General features: G+C 52.5%; 1 protein-coding gene across 1 annotated transcript; it reads left to right on the top strand.

Moving 5' to 3' along the window:
- Positions 1 to 1,385: 1,385 nt before the first annotated feature.
- On the top strand, positions 1,386 to 12,947 carry RHOG (ras homolog family member G). The gene is made up of 2 exons (XM_047823838.1): positions 1,386 to 1,506; positions 11,707 to 12,947. Exon 2 carries the CDS (start codon positions 11,775 to 11,777, stop codon positions 12,348 to 12,350), a length of 576 nt encoding a protein of 191 aa, XP_047679794.1. The 5' UTR covers positions 1,386 to 1,506; positions 11,707 to 11,774; the 3' UTR covers positions 12,351 to 12,947.
- The last annotated feature ends 629 nt before the right edge of the window (positions 12,948 to 13,576 follow it).

The following is a 13,576-nucleotide window of genomic DNA, read 5'->3' as shown; positions in this document are numbered from 1 at the left end:
GTGTTGTGTTTAGGAAACTAATTCTTATAGCATGATTTTTTTATTTTATTATTATTATTTTTTTTTTTAAAGAGAGAGCTAGCAGTCGAGAGGGGCAGCGGGGAAAGAGAGTGACAAAGAGGGAGAATCTCAAGCAGATTCCAGGTTCAGCACAGAGCAGGAGGTGGGGCTCGATCCCATGACCCAGGGATCATGACCTGAGTCAGACGCCGCCAGAGCCACCCAGGCGCTCCCAGCGTGATTTTTTTTTAAGGCATTTGTTGAATGTTTACTTTGAGTCAGGCATTGACAGCAGATCTTGTACATCCACTTTCATGTTATCTCTCCACAAGTACAGAATGAAGGAGAGGTTATACTATTTTACCAAAGATAGAACTGGGGCTCAGAAAGGTTAAGCTATTTATTCTCGGAGTTGTTCTTCCCCTTTATCTGGAAAACCTCTTGGAGACAGGGAGCCTGTTTTAAATGCCTCTCAGTTTTCCTCCACAGTACACGGCAAGGAGTTCTGCACGTGGTAGGCGCTCAGAAACTTAGTGTTGAGCGAAGGATATCCATTCCGAGTCCGAGCAAGACCTGGGTGCAGAAGCACCAGAGGGCGCCCACGAGCCTGCCCACCCACCGGTACCCTGGGCGCCTGCAGGATCTCGGGCCTGGGTGCGGCCCTGCCGCCCTCAGCAGTTGAGCGCCGCGACTAGAAGAGCGGGCTAGGGGAGCCCGGAGTCCTGCATCCGCCCCGCCCCCTCCCCAGAGCCGGGGCGCACGAAGCAGCCGGTTGCGGAACGACGACACGACATCCTGTTTTTGGGGCCCGCGGCTCCTCAGGCGCCTCTGCTGATCTTGTCTTTCCCCGGGTGCTGACGCCAGCTCCCCTTCCCCCAGTCTGTGCACCCTCCCCAGGGGTCTGGGGCCTTCCCACAACTGAATCACCACCACTCCGCACTCCCCCAGGGCTCGGGGCAGGGGTGGGGACTGCCCCAGCCGGACCCATTCTGGCCAACCCCCAGCCACGGTCAGCGATCGATCCTGGGCTTGACTGAAGGCACGCAGCCTAGGGGTGCCTGTTCTTAACATCTTCCCGCGGGGCGGGGGGGGGGGGGCGACATACGGGGAGGGGGGCAAAAGCCTAGCGCCTAGGCTAGGGCCTCTACTGGGGTGGGGGTGGCAAGGAGGAGACTGGGAGGACTGACCTTAGGAGGACTGACCTTAGGAGGCCTGACTTAGGGGCCTCCGAGGCAGAGGGCTGGGGTCTGGCGGGGGTGGGGGTGGTGGGGGCAGGACCCTGCCGCGAGCAGGGCAGGCGGTGGGGGTGGGGGTGAGACCAGAGCTGGGGGCCCAGGCCGCCGCACTTCCTGGTCGGGCCCCGCCCCGCCCGGGCCCGCCCCCGCGCCCCGCCCCGGCCGGCCGGCCCGCCCCCCCCACTTCCTCCAACCTCCCGCTCTCACTTCCTTCTCGAGCCCCGAGCCGCTGCCGCCGCCCCCAGCTCCCCCGCGGCGGGGAGGGCACCAGGTGAGGCCCGGCGCGGTCCGGCGGGCTAGGGGTCCGGGAGAGGGGAGCCCGGCCGGCGGGGACTGCGTGTGGACGCGGGCCCGGGAAGTTTGCTTGCGGGAGGCCGCGGGCGGGAGCTTCTCGGCTCTCTGCAAGTTGGGCGGGCGCGGCCGGCCGGGCGGGGCGGGGAGTCGGCCACTGCAAGCCGGCGGCGGCTCTGAGAGGGTGGCTTTCTGTACCGAGGGAGGCTGCCCCGGTTCCCGGGAGCCGCGAGGGACCACTGAGGTGGGAGGGTCTCCCGCTCTGAGAGAAAAGTCTCTGAAGTGGAAGAGCTGGGACATGGGACTCGGGGGTGGGGTGACCTCAGAAGTTTGGGGAGGGGGGTTCCGAAGTGTGTGAGGGAGCGGGCCTTCTGGGCTGGAGAAGGCGCTCCCTCTGCTCCGGCAGTTGTGACACTTGGGAGGTTGGAGGGGGGCGGTGTCTGTGGCCTGTGAAGCCTTAGACTGCAGAGAAAGAGCTCCCTCTCTGGAAGATCTGTGCCAATCCGGACCCACACTCACAGGCTGCAGTTCAAGGTCCTGTGCGCTCAGAGGAGGGCGGGGGAGCTCCGCCAGCCCCCCTCTGTCTGTATGTCTGTTTTTCTGACGCCCATCTTCTCCATCCATGGAATCAAGCAACAAGTATTTAGTAAGCAAACATCCTCTGTGCCTAGCTGACCTGGGACTGGCCTTGCTCTTTTGGGGGTAAACTGAGGAAGGAGAGGGCCTGGTTTTGTCCGGTGCCTAGAGGTGCTGATAGCCCCTAACAAGACGGCATCACTGAAAGCAGGACTGAGAGCTAGAGAGGAGCTTTGAGGAGCTAGAGAGACTAGAGCTTCTGGGAGGCAGCAGGGGCTCTGGACTTGGGAAATTATTCGGAGCATCTCCCACTACCCCCCACCCCATCGCTAGTCCCTGAACTGTATACATTCTCATTTCTCTCCCTCTGTTCCTACTTCAGAACCTATCCACAAACCCTCCATCGTCCTCTTCTTGCATCCTTTTCAGTCTTTTCACCTAAACACACAGTCATGCCTATGTCCTGTCCTGTCACCTGCTCTGCCTCTGTGTCCATCTCTGTTCCCTGCAGATTTCCTCCTTCCTTCCTTGCCCAACTTCTGGCTCCCAAACACATACCCACCCTCTTGCTTCTTCCACCATCCCTCGCTCCTCTCATTCTCTCTATCCCCTTCCCTTTCAGTCACTTATCTCCGGCTTTGGGGTCTAGATCTTTGGTTGAGTTTGAAAGCCTTTTCAAATCTCCCTACCTCAGAGAGACAGTGATAGAGCCAATTAAAGGGCTGGTAACCCTTTCTATATGTGTGTTTGCATGGGATTGTCAGTGTGTCTATATCTTTATCTCTTGGAGACAAAATAACTGCCCTCAGCCTTGAAATGGCTCAGAGTAGGGGAAGCCAGCAGAATGAAGGGAACCTGCAGTGGGTGAGGTTGTGGTTAGGCAGGAAGAAGCAGTCAGTAGCAGTCAGGGTAGAGTGACACAGGAATAAGACTGGTAAGAGAGGCCATGGGAAATCAAAATCACCCAGACTCTTTGTTGCTTAACCAAGAGGCCAGGTCTGGAGGCTGGGGGATAGCCCAAAGGTCCCTGACTCCAATGCTTACTGGTAGCAACACCACCTGTTAGGGAGAATGGGACCAGGTCAGCTAGGTGTGATGGAAGGAAAGGGAGAGGGCAAAGGTAGGATTCTGGAGGAAAGACTATGGCTGGTCTAACTTCAGTCTTAACTGTTTTAGTTCCAATTCAGGAAAAGAAGAGGGTTGTAAGGCAAAGGTGTCTGCCCCCTCTTCCCTACTGCCTTCAGGGGCCTTCCCAGGCTGGGAATCCACGTGCCCTGGGCTACAGCAAGGTGTTGGTGACCAGAAGGCCCTCTGCTGACCCCTCTGACTTCAGGCATCCTTAATATTCCCCCTCTCACCCAGGAGCCTACTCTCCCTCTTTCAAGAATTTCTCCTGAGTCTAACTTCAGCTCAGTCTGGGTTTATAAGCTCTTGTCCCCATTCTAAAGCTCCTTCCTCAAGTCTTTGGGAAGCATACTGATAGATCCTGCCTCTCTACCTCCTTAAGTCTACTGTATTCATTTTTCACCATTAGAAAAAAAAGAGAAGTAGAGGGGAACTTTTTTGGGATTCCCAAGCACAGCTAGATTTAAGGGCTAATCTGGTTCCTCATTCTGTTCTCTTCCCTTTGCACAGTTGTCCCTCTCCCATGAATCATCCCTTCTTCCACCCACCTATATCTCCTGTTATTTCTGGGAGGTATAGGGTATTCCACTCCAGGAGGAAATCCCAGGGACCTGCAAAAAATTCCAGTTCAGAGAAGGATGTTCATACAAGGTCCTTTTTCAGCATCATGGCTCATTAAAAAACCATTCAGGAGTTCTGACTCCCCACCTGCTTAAACCAGTACTTATTTTAGGAAGAAATGGCTAATGTGAGATTGTCACAGATCCTGGTTGGAAATCTAGGATATGGAGAGTTGTTTCTGGCCAGCTTGTTTGGGCAGATGAGGTGGCTGATGTGAGCTCTTAGGAGGTCTTAAACAGCAAGATAGGAGAAGCTGTAGCTATAGTGAGACAGATATTACAATGAGGGTAGCTGGGCAACTAGGAAGAAGGTGGGGCCCTGGCCCAGAGTGAAGACCTCTCTCTCCATGCACAGTGTAAACCCATTAGTGGTGAGGCTTGTAGGGGTATGTGAGGAGGGAAACCAAAGACAAAGCCTGGGCCACCTCCCCAGAACAGATTGGTTTTCCTGTCTAGGGTCTAGCTTCCTCTTTTGTCCTCATGTCATGGGCGGAGGGCATCTCCCCAGGAGCTAGAGCCTAGAGTTGTTGCTCCTCAATTGGGGCAGGGTAGGATGGCTGTCTATACAGTAATGTCAATGCTGAATCATAGCCTAGTATGGTCTAGGCATGAGAGTCAAGGGAATGTGGAAGCAAAAAGGGCTCAGGCATCAACCAGATCCCTTTGGCCCATTTCCGGAAGGAATAAACCATTGTAGGGTCATCCTGAATGAGACCAGAGACATGGGCCTATTCCCAGCCAGAGTAACAGACCTCACCTTCTCCTTTGTGGAAGTGACATCAGACTGGAGGTTAGGAGACCCAGGTCCTTGTCCTGGATTTGCTCCCAACTCTGTATAACCCAGGTCAACTTGGTCTCTTGTAGCTCAGCTCCAGCATTAAGGAGTTGCCTGTCAGTACCTCCGATGAGCATAGAGAATACTGAAAACTCTAACTCTTCTTCCCCCAAGAAGCTCCTCATAGCAGTGCCCCTAACCCTGGGCCCTCCTGTCTCATGCCAGCCTTGATCAGAGGCCTGAGTAGTCTCTATCTGTTCAGGGACAGGACCTGCAGCTTCTTCCCCCCAAAGCACAAGGATTCTTACAGGTTGAGAGAAGAGAAGTAGGCAGAGCGTTGGGGATTTTGCTAGGGGGCAGCAATACGGGGGAGTACCCTGTGCCCTGCTCCAGCTCTGCCCCACTGACAGTGGAAAATAGATGCCGGAGTTTCCTCCCTGATGTGTTTTTCCCTTGTGGAAACCCCCTCAGACCTGGGGCGGGGCCCAAGGGATAGGGCGCCCTGGGTCTCTCTGGGTATTTTCGGGGGGGGGGGCAGGATTGGGAGGATGACATTTCTGTAAAGCATGGCATTTCTGTATAGCATCGTGTGAAATGAGCAAAGGCAAAGGAAGTGCCACTTCACAGGCCTTTCGTGGGGCCCCCAGGACTGCTGAGCTGCTGTTAGGTGGGGAGGAGGAAGAGAGGAGGAAGCAAGTGTTGGAGCCTTCCTCTGTGCTGCCTGGTGGGGGAGGGTCAGTCTCCTTAGCTCCCCCAGCCAGAGCTGCCCTGGTCCTAGGGTTCACCCTTTGAGGAGCACCCCAAGTGCTGGGATGGTGAGAGAAGGAAGGGAACTGGGACTTAGTGAAAGGGTCCCAGCCCCCCACAGCCTTCCCAGCTACAACCATCTCGGATCTCATTTCCTCCTCCTTCTAGTCCCTAGTAGGTAGAATCAGCTCTCTTTGCCTCTTACCCTACTGCTGCCATGCAGGCTCCTCTGCAGGGCTGAAGGGTGTAGAATAGCAAGAAGCAGAGAGTTCTTCGGCCTACATTCTTTTTTTTTTTTTTTTAAGGCTGGGAACTAGGCTCTCTTGGGTTCTGTCCCTGCTGATGGGGAGAAGGGAAAGAACGAGGGAGACTCAGCCCTTGGCCTCATCCCAGCCCCACACTGACCTCATGTCTCCCCCCAGCTTCCTCCTCCCAGCCCAGCTGCAGCCAGCTGCAGCCCCTTTGAGCCTTTTCATATCACCTCTCCACCTCTCCTGCAAAACAAAGATTTGCAGAGCTTCTAAAGCCATCTCCAACACCAACCCTGATCCTCACCTCATCCTTGACCAAGGGTCTTCCAATATTACCAGTCCTTATCCTTATCAGGATCACTTTTCCTACCCATCTTCCTCATCACCTCTGGGCCAGCTATGCCTGTATCCTGCCTCCCCCCCCCCCACCCCCACCCCACCACCACCTTCCCACCTGAGGATAGGGCAATCTAGCCTGTGTGTTCATTACTCTAAATTGTACTCCATAGAGGAAGGAGGAAGTTGGTTACCCTTGTCTCGTGTCTCCGGGGCATGGAGGCTCTTCCTTGTTCCCAGAGTCAGAGTCTGGATTGATGGGGGAGGAGATGTGTATCAGTCTTCAGCTTTTGCTCAGCCCTCTGCTGGGCTTCTGGAAGTAAGCAGGACAGACTTTCCTCCTCATGAGGCATCCAGTTGAGTGCAATGTATAGTAGAGACAGTGCTGGGGAAGGTAGGGCAGGAGAGGGGGTTGCTTTGATGTCCTCGAGAAGCTGGGGAACAGAACTGGGCCCTGAAGGACTGGGAGACTCTGAGGCAGGGAAGCAGAATTCCAAGAAGAGGAACTCCTCTGTGCAAAGACATTAGGGATGGATTTAGTTCATTCAGTTATTTACTAATAGCCACTGTGTGCTGTGCTCAGCCCAGGGAGACAGATCAACTAGGACCTTGCCCTCTAGACCCTCTCAGTCCAGTGATGAGAGATAAGATTCAGTTCAGCCTCCATGTGATACAAGATAGAATGTACCTGTGAGAAAAATAAGGACCAGACCTGGGATGGGATAAGTCATTTGGGATTTGGGTGATTTGCAAAAACTTTCCTGGAGGAAGTGGCAAGAGTACTTGGCTCTGGAGGACGGATGTTGGAGGTGGGGGTAGGGAGGGGTTGATGGATGGAAATAGGGGAGAAATGCTGGATTCCCACAGGGACAGCCAATATTGTTGCTTGCTGTATTTTGAAGAAGAGTATGTGGAGGCTGCTTGTAGAGGGTCAGGATGATGTGACCAGAGCTCAGGGAAGAGAATGCCCACAGATGGATTATAGTTAGAATGAATTTCAAGGAGGGCTGTAGGAGGGGATCCCCAGGTCAGGGAGGCAGGTTAGAAGGCTACAGTAAGTTCCCATTGCCTCCACACTCCCCCATCTGTTGCAGCCCATTCCTCCCCTCCCCCACTCCTAGTTGGGACACTTCCCCTACTATAACGGCCACAGATCTGGCAATCAATCTGCTGCTTCCTTTCCCTCCCCCATTCTGGGCCTGCCTGGGCCACACCCCAAGACCAGGTCCCATTGGGTGAAAGCTGGGCTCTAGGGACCACATTAGCCTCCTATGAGTTGTGCTCCCATGGACTGCTCCTTGTGGGAGCCAGATCAAGCTGGTAGTGTGAGGAGATACTTTTGCTTATCTAAGTCAAAGCTTTTGGCTGTGGGGTTATTGTCCAATTCTGGGCTTCTATGGCATCTATCCACATTTCAGTAATGGGGCAGAAGCAAACCAATCAGAAGGCAGTGGCTGCACACTCCTGTGTGCCCAGCCCTGTACTTAGCTTTTCTGTGAGGGCAGTGGAGAGAAGCTCAAGCTTCAGTATTGGGGGGCACTCACAAGCTAGGAAACTTACATATGACTATCAGAGGAGAATCATACCGAGCCAAAGCCATAGCATGGCTACTAAAAGGGGTAGCCATGCTATGGACTCATGGGACTGTGAGACTGAGGCTAGGCCTTGAGTCAGGAAGATGGGAGAGGGGTAAAGGGACAACAGCATATGGAAGAGCAAGAGGAAAAGTCCAGAGGCAAGAATGAACCTGGATCCTTTACAAAGGACAGTGGAAATCCCTCTGGAGCAGAGAGCTGGGAACTCACATTTACAAAGCACAAATATTGCACTTAATCCTTATAACAACCTGATAGGTTTGGTGCTATTAGCTCATAAGGGGAAGAACTAGGATTTAAACCCAGGTCTGTCAGACTCCAAAACCTCTACCAGATTATGAGGAACTCTGAACACCAAGGTGAGGGACCAGGCATGATCTGAATTAATTTCGGGATATAAAGCCAGAATAATACTATATATATTTGCAAACCTTAATTTATTATTTACTAAACAAAAATCCTTTAAAAAAAAAAATCCTAAAAAAAAATCCTTTAAAAATCCTTAAAAAAAAAAAAAAAAAGTCACCTAGTAAATAAGTCACAGATGATCCCTGACCCCAGGCAGACCAGGCCTCTCTCATGATTGGCCTCTGTAGCACTGACTGATGCTTCTTATATGCCACAGGTTAGACCCTGCCTTCTAGTATGTGCCCTCCTTAAATGATCTGTGGGAACTTACTTGACCCAGCTCAGGCCATAGGATTTCAGAGAAAAGAGTTGATAGAGAGAGGATAAGGGTCTGAGCTACACCTGAGCAGGGAGAATTGGGATGATGCCACCACTGGATGCCTGCATACATGGTGCTTCCTGCCTCTTGGGATAAAAGGCATTGCTTTTGTTACCTCTTGTGCACATAGCACTTCCCAGTTTACAAAGCACATTCATTCCCATGCTCAGGGATCCTCACAGCTGCCCTTTGAAGGCAGGGAGAGCAAGTATTATCACTCCTGTTGTACAGATAAAGAAACAGAGGCTCCAGGGAGGGAAGTGACTTACTTGCTTAAGGTCTCTAAGACAGCTGGTAAGGGGTAACTTGGAGGCTATGTGACACATTTGAAGAAAACATGGGACTTTGGATGACAAAACTGGGGTTTGTGTCCTGGCTTGCATGCTAACTAGCTGTGTGATGTTGGGTTCCTTTAAGTGCCCTGAGTTTGTTTCCTAATCTGTAAATTAGGAATATTACCAGCGGGTTGTTATAAGGATCAAATAATATAACATCATGTACCTATAAAAGGTTGTACCATGTGAAGGCTTTTGACCAAGGGGCAGAGTCAGCAGGTGAATCCAAGAGGTCAAATTCAGGTATCCAGTGCTCTTGTTTCTGTACCACACTGCTTCTGCTTTGCCCTGTTTCTGGACACTACCTCACTCAAGATCCTTTTCCGGTGTCAGTCCCTGTTCCCTTGCCAGCCCGGAAGCTACTCTGTCCCTCCCAGCTTCTTTGAGGGCTGATTTACTGATTGCCGGTTGATAACCCCTCCCTAGAGAGCTGCCCGGAGCCAGCTATACTTCTAGTCTCTTGGGCCTTGTGACTGCCGGCCAGAGTTCCCTCCTTGCCTTCCTGCCTGGGCCAGCCCAGTGTGGGCTTGTAGGGGAAGAGTTCCCAGTCACACTACCACACCCACTCCTCTGCTCTGTGTGGGACTGAAGATTTACAAGCCCAAGAGGCCTGATCTCAAAATGCCAGGGTCTCCCAGATAATCCTGTGGACACAAGTGATGGCCCTTTCCCCCCACCCAAAAAAAACTGGTTGTTTCTTTCCCCAGGGAAGGCATCACAGAATTCTGAGAATGAATGTGCCCTAACTTGCCCCAGTTGCCCAGGCGTTATGCATTTGCTGACTCAGTCCTCCCACCCCCACCCTGTGCTCCTGGGGGCCTTTCATATGCCCATCATCCTATCCCCTGCTCCCAGGGTTTTTGATGTCTCATTTCATCTACCTAGTACCCTTGTCACAGGCATTTTTCTCCCCATTTCATGGATTGGGAAGCTGAGGCCCAGAGAAGCTAAGTGCCTCATGCTGGGTTGCAGTGAGTCAGCAGCAGAGCAGAGCTGGGACTAGGATTTATGTTAGGTCTCTTGACTCCCAGTCTGAGGTTCTCTCCACTGCCTTAGGGGACCCTTATTTCCTTCCCAGAGCCATTCCCTGAGGTTCTCTATCCTCTCACCTGAGGTTGAACGCATGTTTATTCATTCAAATAAGATGGAAATATTTTTAATCCCCAGAGGGGCAACCTCAGGGAGTGAAACCATTTCCCTCCAAGCTGGGACCAAGTCCTGGGTCCTGTGCAGTTCCCATATGACCAGAATTCCTTCTCTGCTTCCCAGGGAGGGATTCCTTTTGATTTTTGAGGCTTCTGAACCAATGGTTGAGAGGTCAACCTGAGGGGTAAGGGGTTCTCAGACCAGGGTATAGTATGTGTGAAGTGAAATGGGGAAAATGGGCTCGTGGTGATGGTGCTTGGGTAGAACAAGGGATACTTAGAGACTGGGTGAGTCTAAAACAGGGCTGTCCCTTCCAGGGAGCACAGACCTGGTTGTGGGAGAGAGTCAGGGAAAGGAAGTCACATACTGGCCAGAAAAAAAGTCCCCCATGGCCAAGAGGAAGTAGCCAATGAGAGGAGGAATCTTGCCATAGCAGTATAAATAATCACAGGGCTTCCGGAAGCTCTGCTGTGTCCCAGAATTCAGAAGTTCCTCTCCCCAAGGCCCTGTGAACTACAGGGGAGACCAGGGTATTGGCTGGAGCTGGGACTTCTCTCATACTTACCCCACTAACAATTACAGCAGCCTGTTTATTTGGCATTTCCTATGTGCCACACCTCATGCCAAACACTTGCTTCACATTAGCTCATTTCATACTTTTGGCAATTCTAACACAATAGGCAAGATTGTTCCTATTTTACAGATGAGAAAATTGAGACTCAGGAAACTTAAATATGTTGCCCAAGATCAAACATGACTGGTTGGTGGAACTGAGATTAGAATCCCTGGCCAATCTGACTCCAGCATATATTCTCAGTGATAGTGCTTTAATGTCACTATGTTTTCTACCCGAGTTTAAAAGCTTCTGAAATTTTTCAGAGGCACATGCCATGATCTTAGGAAAAGGACAGAGGAAATAAATGTTTTCCTCTTCCGTCCATTCCTCTTGTCTGGGCTTGGAGGATCTACCTCACCCCACCAAGAGCCTTGAGAGAAGATGCTAATGTCTGGGAGCCACAGCCTCTGCCTCATTCATCATCATTACACACCCAGATTCCAGACCAAATTCCAGCCCTGGCACAATCTCCAGTATTCTCCTGCACTGAGTTGCCAGATAGGGTTTGTTGTGCTTACAGAATTATGGGGTCAGCTCTCCCTCCTTTTCCTCACCTCTCAGGCACCCTGGATTGAGATAGGGCAGCCGTCTAGAGAAGTGTGCTCCTTACTCAGCAGGTTTCTCATTGTGCCTTTTGGTTTGCACACAGTAGTCAAGGTGTCAGGCTTAAGAGTTAAAACATAGTGCACTGGGCAGAATAGGCCCTGAGTTGATAGAGACTCCACACTGCATCTCAGAGTGACCTGGGACAGCTGCTCTGTGCTAGAACCCCTCTCTAGTCTACTCAGTGGGAGGGGTCCCTGTCTGGTAGAGGATCTGGTAGATCCCTACACTTGTATACTGTCTTTTTGTGTTTATACTGCCTGGAGGAAAAGGAAAAAAGTAGCTAATGCTTAGTATGACCAAGGCACTGTTCTAAATGCCTTACATGTATTAATTTACATAATCCTTACAACAACCCAATGAGGTAGGTATTATTTTATGCTCATTTTACAGATAAGAAAACTGAAACATAGAGAGGTTAAGTAATTTGTCCAGGGTCACACATGTACAAGTAGCAGAACCAAGACTTGACCTTATTCAGTTTGGTACCAGAACTTAGGTGCTTCACATAATACATAATGCCATCTTCCTTACACCTGAGTATCTTTGCTTGGTCTTAGGGCCTCTCTCTCACTGTGTATCTGCCTCTCTAACATCTGTCTTGATGGGATTGCAGGATGGTGTCAGGTTAAGAGAACAGGAACTGGTTTCCTTCTGTGTGTCCCCATTCTTCTTCCCAATGGGTAGAGGCCTCCATAACCATGAGTGTCCCTTTGATCTGTCCATAGGTCACTGCATCCAGAGGGGCCCAGAAGGGGAAGGAGGCATTGCCTCCACTGTAGCAGCTGCACCCACGATGCAGAGCATCAAGTGTGTGGTGGTGGGCGATGGGGCTGTGGGCAAGACGTGCCTGCTCATCTGCTACACGACTAATGCCTTCCCCAAGGAATACATCCCCACAGTGTTCGACAATTACAGTGCCCAGAGTGCGGTTGACGGGCGCACAGTGAACCTGAACCTGTGGGACACAGCGGGCCAGGAGGAGTATGACCGACTCCGCACACTCTCCTACCCTCAGACCAATGTCTTTGTCATCTGTTTCTCCATTGCCAGTCCGCCCTCCTACGAGAATGTGCGGCACAAGTGGCATCCGGAAGTGTGCCACCACTGCCCCGACGTGCCCATCCTCCTGGTGGGCACCAAGAAGGACCTGAGAGCCCAGCCTGACACCCTACGGCGCCTTAAGGAGCAGGGCCAGGCACCCATCACACCGCAGCAGGGCCAGGCCTTGGCCAAGCAGATCCATGCTGTGCGCTACCTCGAGTGCTCAGCCCTGCAGCAGGACGGCGTCAAGGAAGTGTTTGCTGAGGCTGTCCGGGCTGTGCTCAACCCCACGCCCATCAAGCGTGGGCGGTCCTGCGTCCTCTTGTGACCCTGGCACTCAGCTTGGAGGCTGCCCCTGCCCCCCCACCAGTTGTGCCTTGGCGCCTTGTCTGCCCCCAGCTGTGCCTTAAGGACTAATTCTGGCACCCCTTGCCAGGGGGCTCCCTGAATGCCCTTTTCTCTGAATGCCTATTTCTCCTTAAGGAGGCCCACGGAGAAAGGGGCTTTGGGCCCTGCCCCACTCTGCTTGGGAACACCAGGTATTCCTGAGAGCTCACCCAGGCCAAGGTTGGACCCCTCCCCAAGAAGCCAACCCAGTGCCCCTCCCCCATTTTCCCTACCGACCAGTTGATCCAGCTTTCCACACAGATGTTGCTGCCTATTATGGTGCCTTCTCTCAGGTTAGGAGCTCTCAGCTGTCCCTAACCTTTCCCTGGCTGCTCTTCGAATTGCTCCCCCCCTCAAGATGCTCTCTCCCTTTCCCAAAGAAGGAGCCATAGAATCCTGAGAAGATGAATGTGCCCTAACCTACCCCCATGTGCCCAGGCCTTATGCATCTGCTGACTGACTCATCCCCCTCCCTCCCCGGGCTCCTGGGGGCCTTTTCTACCCCCATCAGCATCAATAAAACCTCCTGTCTCCAGTGGCCCTGGCTCCTCCCTGTGTGCTGGGCATTGGGGGTTGGGCAGGGGATGGGCATGGGCTAGGGCTCCCCAGAGACTGGGAGCCTTTTGTTTCCTGTAAAAGGGGACAGGAGACAATAGGCTTCATTGTGGTTCCCCCCAGCCCCCAATTTCCCTAACAAAGCTCTGGGCTCCCTTGGAGGGGCCAGTCTTGCTCTGGGGCCCAGCCACAGATTCTATAGTGGACTGAGATGCAAAGCATTAAGAAAAACTTTGTGATCTGAGGCTCAGAAAGGGAAAAGTTGAGAACCATCAGCCTGCAGGCAGGTGCTCACAGTCCTGCACTTGAGAGCTGTTGCCTTACACCCGAAGGTGGCAGGTCTCACCGACAGAGCTGGGGCTAGAACTAAGGCCTGTGCCTCAACCCAAGACTCCCCCAGTTATCCCAGCTACCAAGCCTGGAGTCATTACAGGGATAGCTCAGTCACTCCTCCTCACCAGAATTGTGGCTTAGACACTCCAGATCTAAGGTGGGAAGAGCGGGGTTAGGGGGATACCACTTGGAATCATACCCTGTCATGGACTTTTTCCCTCCATCCTGGAGCCTGTCCCTCACCTCAGTTCCAATTAAAGAAAGACGAGTCCAAGCCCC

Source organism: Prionailurus viverrinus, chromosome D1 (assembly GCF_022837055.1).
Source record: "Prionailurus viverrinus isolate Anna chromosome D1, UM_Priviv_1.0, whole genome shotgun sequence".
NCBI classification, from domain to species: domain Eukaryota; kingdom Metazoa; phylum Chordata; class Mammalia; order Carnivora; family Felidae; genus Prionailurus; species Prionailurus viverrinus.
Note: the sequence above shows the minus strand (reverse complement) of the source record. Positions and strands in the feature narration are given on the sequence as shown.

Excerpts from the sequence above, each read along its gene's own strand:
- RHOG (XM_047823838.1), top strand. The coding sequence starts at position 11,775 with ATGCAGAGCATCAAGTGTGTGGTGGTGGGCGATGGGGCTGTGGGCAAG.